The sequence below is a fragment of the Gopherus evgoodei genome, chromosome 9 (genome assembly GCF_007399415.2).
Source record: "Gopherus evgoodei ecotype Sinaloan lineage chromosome 9, rGopEvg1_v1.p, whole genome shotgun sequence".
NCBI classification, from domain to species: Eukaryota; Metazoa; Chordata; order Testudines; family Testudinidae; genus Gopherus; species Gopherus evgoodei.
Genome location: NC_044330.1, coordinates 106,316,022 through 106,325,016, shown reverse-complemented (window position 1 = coordinate 106,325,016; position 8,995 = coordinate 106,316,022). Strand labels below are relative to the sequence as shown.

The 8,995-nt window shown below is 46.4% G+C and overlaps 1 protein-coding gene across 1 annotated transcript; it reads left to right on the top strand.

Annotated features, from left to right (window-relative positions):
- Nucleotides 1–230: 230 nt before the first annotated feature.
- Nucleotides 231–8,192, top strand: LOC115657952 (protein FAM162B-like). The gene is made up of 4 exons (XM_030576329.1): nt 231–381; nt 4,557–4,662; nt 6,388–6,496; nt 7,563–8,192. Exons 1-4 carry the CDS (start codon nt 231–233, stop codon nt 7,668–7,670), a joined length of 474 nt encoding a protein of 157 aa, XP_030432189.1. The 3' UTR covers nt 7,671–8,192.
- The last annotated feature ends 803 nt before the right edge of the window (nt 8,193–8,995 follow it).

The following is an 8,995-nucleotide window of genomic DNA, read 5'->3' as shown; positions in this document are numbered from 1 at the left end:
TAGATCTATTGCTCGAGCCATTGTGACTCAGCGAAGCTGGTAAGTGGTGTAAATATGTGATACCGTCAGCAGACACACAGAAGCTTAACTTTCGAACACTTGGCAAATTTACTTTGATTTGCTGTGTGCTGGCTGGAACATCAGGTCTATAGGAGTAAATGGCTACTACTGACTTGTTTATTCACTGAAGCACAAGAGGTAGAAGTGGACTTTTCACCACCGGGCACACAATGCTGGGGAGGCTATTGAAAAGTAAGCCTCTTTTCTCAAGTATTTTGAGAACAACCGATTTCTGGAGGTGTCCATGTACCAAGGACGCTCAGTTATTGACAAGAAGAACATTTTGTAACAAAGCAGAGGCCACAAAGAAGGTTATTCCAGGTGGGTAGAAATCTTTTGTTCTGTGTTTCACATAATTTACAGTAAAATGGCCAGTGACTGACCTGTTTCTCTATCCCCTAGCTAAGCTGAGGAGATTCTGTATGGTCTTTACAGTTTACATGGACAATTTCTTAATGCACATTTTAAAATAGTCCTGCTTCCATCAGAGCAAATGTTCCCAGTTCATGGAAGTGAACTAGTTGTATTAAAAACCAAACCAGTCAGGAAATAGATGCATCTATTCATGCCCTAGGAAGGAAGTCCTTGAAGAGAAGCTATTCGTATTACTGTAGGCAGTCGGCCAGGGCTGATGGAGCTGCTGTTAGAATCAGGCCTTGCAAAGTAAATTGTCACCTGAAGTTTACAAATATGCCCTGATAGCAGCTCTCAGATACCCAGGGTTCATCCTGTAGCATCCAGGTAGGTCTTGCAGCTGGGTCTCTCCCCCAGCTCTCCCCGCAGTAGGAGTGTTAGAAATTGGGAGAACCATGACCTCTGTGCAGGGAGGGTTCGGGTCAGGCAGTGCCGAGGTTCTGTATCCCTGAAGGCTCCTGCCAGGCACCAAGTGAAGGTCACTGGGCACAGAAAGATGGCTAGGCAGGAAGTGGACTGAATTACACTCCCCCGGGCTAGAGAGTCCCTGAGTGGGGATTTACCTTGAGAGAGGGCAGTTAGTGCTAGCACAATCTTCCCATGGGGCGAGGCGCTTGGAGGGCGGGATAGCTGCTTGGTGCTCCCTATAAGCCCTGCAGAGTGGCTTCCCCAGCAGTCAAGATACCTGGTACCATGCAGCAGGTGCTCAGCCACCTCCAGTGTCACCCCTGGCTGCCAGCTTTCAGCAGCCTGGCCTGGCTCTCTTCCTTGGCAGGCTGCCTGTCTTGGGGAGGGGTCTGGCTGCCTGTCTGAACGGGGCAGTCCCTGTCAAAATCCCCCTGGAGCTTCAGTAGCCAAAAGCCAGGTGTGGGGCTGGGGGAGAAAGGCTAGAAACCACTGGGGATCTGCAGCTGACTCCCTGGGGATGGCTGTTTGCCGGGGCTTCCAGCCCTCCCTGCCTTGCACTGGGCTGTAGCCTGGCCCTAGCCTGCTCTGCCATGCTAAGAAAGCCAGCAGTGTGTCCGGCACCTCTCCCCAGGGCCGGGCGGGTAAACTAGGCAGGTCTCCAACGCACACTCTAAAAGCCCCCCGGCCTTCACTGGGTGAGAAAGGGTTGCAGGATTTATACGCTGAATTTTTCAGCCACTCTCAAAACCAGGGTGAAAGAAAGGCCTTGGTCAGAACAATGGGCGTTATTTACCCTGGTAAACTCAGCAGGGAATAGGGTGATCAGATAGCAAGGGTAAAAAATCGGGACGGGGTAGGGAGTAATTTGCACCCATATAAGACAAAGCCTCAAATATCAGGACTATCCCTATAAAATCAGAACATCTGGTCACCCTAGCAGGGAATGATGCTCTTTATCTTCTGTCTCCGGGGAGAGCAGCCGTAATGGTGACCATTAGCAACGTGGGAAGCTCAAGGAGAACTGGGCTCGTCAGCTGCACTCCCTCCTCCCTTACCCCCCACAGAGCATTATGTGCTTCTAAATGCCACTGTTTATTTTCAAACTCAAGCAGCAAAGTCTCAGCTCAAGGGGGTTGATCTTCTCCCTCCTTGTGTCTCAAGTTGTCATCTACAGCTCTATGTGGCCAGAGCAAATTCCACCACTCGCTTCTAGCTGCACAGGCTAGAAGGCCATGGAAAATCAGGTGCTCTGGGATCCAGCTAGCCATTTCTTGTCATCCTTTGACAGCGGGCTTACTTCAGCTGGCCTCATTTCAGCCCCAACATTGAGAACGCAGTTCCAGGCTAGGGCACAGGACTTATTTCGTAGTGACATATGTTGTGAGAGACTACCAATGGGCTCCCCTGGATAATCTTGTGTGGTGCAATGCATCAGATCGGTGGTGCCCATAGTTAGCTCTCATGAGAGTGTGTTGTCAGTCTCCCAGTGGACTGTATCTTAACACAACCTCACTCCTTATTCTCCTTGTGGAATGGCAACGTTGTCAAGGAATTAACACGGCAGACAGTTTGCTAAACCTCACTAATTTGAGCATTTTAAAAACAAGACGAAACAGGAGACGGAGTCCCTGGTCAACAAGACTCTCTTCAGCAAAAATCCCTCTTCTCTCTCAGAGCCAGAGCGTCTGCCTTGGGGAGAGGAATGGGAAAGGAAGATAGATAAGGCCTTTGAGGAAGGCCAGGACATTCTCAAGTTCTGGCCCAGAGCAGAGAGATTCAGCAGGAACCATAGACTGGAAGCAAAGCATGTGGGAGAGATCTTAGAAAGCACTTATTCTCAGTGTGAAGAGATATTGGGGAGAGTAGGGGAGGCTCTGCAGTGCCTGGGTGTTGCCTGTGGTAGTCCCAGTCTCAGATGAGGGGTGGGGGACAGAAGAAGGAGCATGGAAGTGCGGGACTGGAGAATCCTGGGCAAGGGTTGGGGAGAAGGCCAATGTTGGCAGTGGGCCCTGGGGCAAAAGGAAAACAGGGAGGGTTGGGTTTGGGGCAGCTGGTTCAGGGACATGGCAGTGGAAAAGCACAGACTCTTCCATAGCAGCAGGATGGTGCATTGAGGTGGTGTGATTATACCCCCGCCACAGAGGAAGAATGGGCAGACAGGCACGTTATGTGGACTTTTTGTTTGGTGTTTGTTAACCTTGGAAAGGGAGAATTTTTTGCTGGTTTGGCCCAAGGGCAAAACTAATCTAATCACACCAGCAAAGAAGGGAAACCGCATTGGTGGCCATGCCTGGAGATGGAGGAGTGCGACACTGTCAGCACAGGGTAGGCCTGAAGTTTGTTTGGTTCCTGCTTGATACCAGAGCAGCCTCTCCTGCATCTGCACATTGCTATACTGCATGCTGCAGCTAACACGGTTACAACCAAATACAGAGAAATAAGGAGGATGAATTGAGCTGGGTTTTTGACTTCTGAACACCAAACTGGGGAGGGGAACATCTCCTTGTAAATCTCTTGCTTGACCTGTGTGTGGTAACGCTGAAAAATGGCTATAGTTTCAGACCAGCCATTTATTTTGGAGAGCTTTCTTTCTACAAACATAAAAAATGTACAGTCTGTTTTCGCTGCAAAGCTTTTCCTGGGAGCCGTGTGTGTTGTTGATTTCAGTGAAGGGAATTACTGGGGTGGGTGAGACACTTGCCATTGACATCTGGGATCAAAGTATAGATCAAGCCGTTCACCGTGGTAGGGAGAATGTCACTCTGACCTTGTGATACATTTTCTGGGATGTTGCCCTCAAAGGGAGAAAGAACCTTCATTACCTTGCCATTCACCGGATTGCTGCAAGCAAAATCAGCCACTACCGGCCAGGCTCTCAGCTAACAACAAGGCACTTGGAGCCGGTACTTGGCTGTGTCCACCACCTCCCCCTTCCCCCCTGGCGGCACCATTTTTATTAGAACATCTCAACATTATTTCTTTGAAACATTTTTTTAACGTCAAAGGCTCATAAATGAAATGAAAATTCCCTCCTACCAAAGAAAAAGTGAATTTCCTTCCAAGATTTTTTAAATGAAAGACTTTTCATTTCATTTACGGGCTTGATGTTGGAATGAGCTTAACGTCCCTGCTGGTCTTAAAAATCTATGGGTGAAATCCTGGCCCATTGCAATCAACAGGGATCTTGCCATTGACCTCAGTGAGGCCAGGGTTTCATCCCATGTATCCAAGTTTTGCCCCCAAATTGGAAAATTCCATAAAATTCATTAAATGAAATTTTCTAACTTCTTGTAGTGTTGTTGTGAATGATGCACCATTGCAGCTTGCCTGGCAGAACGTGCATCCAGAATGTAGACTGGCCACTGGTATTTTAACCATTGTTGGCAGTGGCTAGACTACACAATGACTAAAAAACCCCTTTCATCGTTACTAGCACCAGCTGAATTGCAATGGGGAACAACTATGAAAGAAAATGTCTAGACAAGGCCCTTGAGGTGAGTGGCTAAATCTCACTGATCTTAACTGAAGGTGGATTTTGGCCTTAATGACAGGTTTCTTAGAGAACGTGGAGCCCTTCTTTAAACTTTCAGTCTGAGGCTTTTTTTCTTTAAATGCAGCTTTTTACTTCCACTCTTAACTTAGCTGATGACTTTCTTTGGTAATATCTTTTAAAGGCCGTAGCACATTCAGAACTGACAGAAGACCTACAGCATTTGATAAAAAGATTTTATTATGGGCAGGACGGTTTAAAAAAGAGGAGGATATTCCAGCTCTGTTATCGTAAGTAGACCTTGTTTTCTTATGTTGTCAAAATCTCCATCACTGGATACACGTAATACTGCCAGTTCAGACCTTCCCTTACGTGGTCAGTCACCACACTAAGCTTAGAGAGTAAGTGTTCTTTTTTCTAATATTACACCAGGACTAGGTGACTGTGAATGAACTGTGTGGGTGCGCTGCTCTCTCGGTCCAAAAACAATACAAACCCATCTTGAAGCAGTAGCTTTTTTTTGCCAACTCTGTAAAGTGAACTGGGTTAAATTGCTTTGGAGATTAGGAATTTCAGAAGAGGACAGAAACCATTTTTAACACACGTTGCTTTGTAGTCACAAATCACTGTGCTGCCTAATGTCCATTTCAGGTTATGTGCTTTAACCACTTTTATAAACCGAAGTGATTAAGAAAGGCACATGACTTTCAAAAGAAAATTTGGAACATCCGTAGTTTTAGCAAAAAACATCTGAAGTGAGTTTCCATCATGCCTGTTTATACTCTCATTTCCCCTATTTAGACCTTTTTTTAAAAAAGAACATCAGTTCAAGGAGTAGAGACATTAATGCCTCCTGGTTTTTAACGTTGGTGTGTTTACGTCGTGGTGGTGGGGAGTTCTTTACTTGTTCCTCAGCACATGCTTTCCCCATAAGATGTCATTAAAGCCACTCTTTTGCTACAGTTTCATGAGTGATTGGCTTAAGCTGTCATGCTCAAATGTCTATTGCAAGGAATAACGATCAAAGTGCCAGGAGCAGGGCAGGAATCGGACAGTGGCTCTGAGAATCACAATTTGTTTCCTGACTTTTCCTCTGCCCACCCGCCAGTGCAAGAAGTGGTTTTCCTCCCCACACTGGCTGCTGCACCGACGAACTATCTCCACTTAGCTCTGCTGAGAATCTCGCCCAGGAGGCTAGTAACAACGTGTGTAACTTGATGGCCACAGCTGCAGATGCGCTGAGCTTCATAAAGTCCTCGGAGCTGGTGTGCCACTGCCCTGTGCTTTAAGCCTTCAGCAGCTGCCCGCTCGCTTCCATCCACACTGCAGCTGTTGGCCAGCTTGCTTTGCTTTGGCTGACTTTCTACGTTGAAAAGCCAGACTCGAGAGGCGCCTCGTGCAGGAGCTTTTCTTGGAATGTTATGGGATGATAATGACAGACCAAAGGGGGAGTCGCTGTGAGAAGCAGCTGCAATGCGAAAAGCTTCCATTAATCATTGCCAAGATGTGCATTCCTGGCCCCGGGCCAGAGCACCATGTCACCCCACCAAAGGCAGCATTAGCTGGCAGAACCATCATTCGTACCTACCAGTGGGGGTCAGACCCCCATCTAGGTTAAAGCAGCACAATCAGCTGAGGATGTGGCCTCCTGGATTTCAACCATTAAAAGGATTAACTTGCACTCCAGGCTCTGCCACTTGTCTGCTCTTTACTCCTGAGTGAGTCAGGAAAAGGCAGAGGAGCAGCATTCATTCCCTGGGGGGCCTCCTTCAGATCTTTGCTTTATGCAGCATTTGGCTAAATCCCTCAGGCTGCGGCTAGTTTACTGTTAACTTCCCGTTTAAGAATCAATCAATATAAAGAAAACAGAAGACCTCTGAGCAAAAATAAACTGCCACTGGCAAGAACTGCGCAATTGTTTAAACAACTCCCACTCCTCCCCCACTAAAAAAAACCCTCTTGTTTTATTCCACGTTGTTGTCATCTGACCAGAAATCTGCTCTGCCCTTCTGCAGATCTGAGGTCATCAAAGCTGCTAGGGGCAGACTGAGGATCAAAATTTGCTACATCACAATGGCACTGACTCTGCTAGGCTGCTTGGTCATGATCATCTCAGGCAAGCAAGTAAGTGTGTTTGTACTGACTGCTCAGCAAGCACTGTTTGAACAGAGCAGGCAGGTACACATTTTTCTTAATAAATACAAAGTTTTTTTGAGCAAATACACATTAAACAATATATTAGGGGTGGTGAGTTACTTACCACATGTTCCTGACTTTAATATGGTATTAGTCATGTGACTTATTGGACAATTATTCTTTCTGATTGACTTTGCAATAACCCATTGCAATGCAGCTTTAACAGCCAGTTATTTCTCTGTGGCTCAGTATGGGTTCTCTCCAAGGAGAATGGACAGCTCCTACTGACTTCCCTGGGCTTTGGCTCAGGCCCTAAGTGAGACACTGTCTCCATTTCTTTCAGGCCACTCAGCCCAGTCTTTTCCCAGTGCTGTGGGCTCACGCTCCCCACTGACCAGACCGCACAAGCTCAGCTTGTCCCGAAGGAATTACCATTTGCTGTGGCATCACTCAGCAGCTGTTTGATGTTGCTGCTGCCCTGCTGGCAGTGAGACAGGCTATCCAGCACCTCGGTCTAATTACACACCCGTCAGCTGTGTGCAGTGACCCTTCCTTGCTGGGCTGCTGGGACCCTTCTAATGAGTGACAGCAAAGAAAAAACACTGCCTCCAAAAATGTCAGCTCAGCGTAGGTGGGGGCAGCTGGCCTCCTGGCAGGGATGGGAAACCTAGATGTGAAACTGGTGGCCTGAAGCCTGTGAGTGAAATAAATTAAACAAACAGTGATGGGTGGATGGGTACTGGAACCAAACAAAACAACTCCAGAGGGTCTCCGCTTCTAGGTCTTTCAGTGATGAAAGCCCCCCTCCCCCCCGGGACAATTTGTCCTAGTTGTTCACGTGCCTTTGGAGCAAAGGCAATATGCTTTCTCTGCTAGTCCGAGGCTGCAAGTACTGGCAATTCGGTGAAGCAAGGAAATCTAGCTTCAATAACTTCTTTCACTGTAAAAAATCAAAAGAACCCTGGGGTGCCAAAGCAAGAGAAGCAAACAAGTGGGATATTTATTGTTGGGGAAATTTTATTGTGCTAATGAGTTTCACCGTCTATATTCAAAGGCTGCTAGAAGAGATGACACGCTGGTGAGGATGAATACCCAGAAGAAGGCCATGTGGAGGGCTGAAGCAGAGAGAGAACTGGAGGCAGCTGCAATGAAAGCTCAGTGATCAAGACGGGATTTATTTTAGCAGCAGGCGATAAGTGATTTATACATGTGGCATATGCACCTCTGTTCCGTTAACTCTTTGGAACTTCTTGTCATGGCAAAGATTTCCTATAGAAAACTGTTTACTTACGAATTTTGAAACCCGGGTGGAAATTCCAGCAGGCTTGGTTAGAAGTCTTCTACTGATCTTTGAGCTTTTGTGTACACCTCAGTTGGAGAGTCAGAAATCAGTATATCGGCTTTTTTTCAAGCCGACATTGGCCAGCTTGGAATCAGCTGAAAAAGAGGACCAGGGTGGTTCAGCGGGTTGGGTGCTAGCCTGGGACTCTGGAGACCCGGCTTCAGCTCCTTGCTTTACCATTGCCTCCTTGCATGACCTCAGTCAGTCACTTATTCTCTTTATGCCTTAGTGCCCCATCTATGAAATGGAGGTAATAGCATTTGACTACCTCACAGGGGTGTTGTGAGGATAAACACATTGAAGATTATGAGGTGCTCAAATACTGTAGCTAGGGTGAAGCAGTTTTCTTACCCTGTGAGAATTTTTGAGGTTTAAAAAAAAATTTCCTATCCCAGATCAGGATGAAAAGTTGAAATCTCAAAAGGTTTTGCAAACAAAAATAAACAAAACCAACAATATTTGGGGGTCAATATAAGTATTTTTATTTCAATTTTGACCTTTCCCCCCATTTTAGAAACCCTTTTTTAGTCTAAATTTACTAACATTTTGAAATGAAAAGTCACTGTGACTCAAAAGCCCCAAAACTTTCTGGATGGAAGATGCCGAAATGGGACATTCTGACAATTTCAACTCTTCCTTCCAAAAAGCTTTTGAGTTGGGAGATTTGTAAAAATAAACCACGTTTTAGCACAAAAATAGTTTAGTGAAAAATTGCTGACCAGATCTCACTGTACTAGTGTGGCCCATATAAATTTCATAGAAAATGTTCTGGCATTTCTGCCGAAGGGTATTACCCTTCTAAATACAGGTTCTCAGTCTTTGCAAGAACAAAAGCAGGTAGTGCTAAATCAGAGCAATCCAAACGTAACAAATTCTAGCAACTTGCTTTATGGGGGTGGTGGTAAGCTTGGTAAAAACCTATCTGCTGGGGGGAATAATGGCTGAGCTGAATTTTAAAAATCACTTATGCACAAATCCTGTCTTCACCCCCACCCCTAAAAAGCCCCGAAGTCTCCTCTCTTCTGGCACACTCAGCTTTTATTGGCAGTAGAATGTGTGTACTTCCTTAGCAGCGTGTTGGGGAGCAGGCAAATTGTGGAACAGCCAAGCAGGGAGGTGTCCACGCTCCGTGTGGACCTGTTCTT

What these genes read in the sequence shown, in the direction of transcription:
- LOC115657952 (XM_030576329.1), top strand. Translation starts at nt 231, where the DNA reads ATGCTGGGGAGGCTATTGAAAAGTAAGCCTCTTTTCTCAAGTATTTTG. An exon ending in CACAAAGAAGGTTATTCCAG is followed by an intron (nt 382 to 4,556) that starts GTGGGTAGAAAT and finishes TATCTTTTAAAG; the next exon opens with GCCGTAGCACATTCAGAACT. An exon ending in TGATCATCTCAGGCAAGCAA is followed by an intron (nt 6,497 to 7,562) that starts GTAAGTGTGTTT and finishes CTATATTCAAAG; the next exon opens with GCTGCTAGAAGAGATGACAC.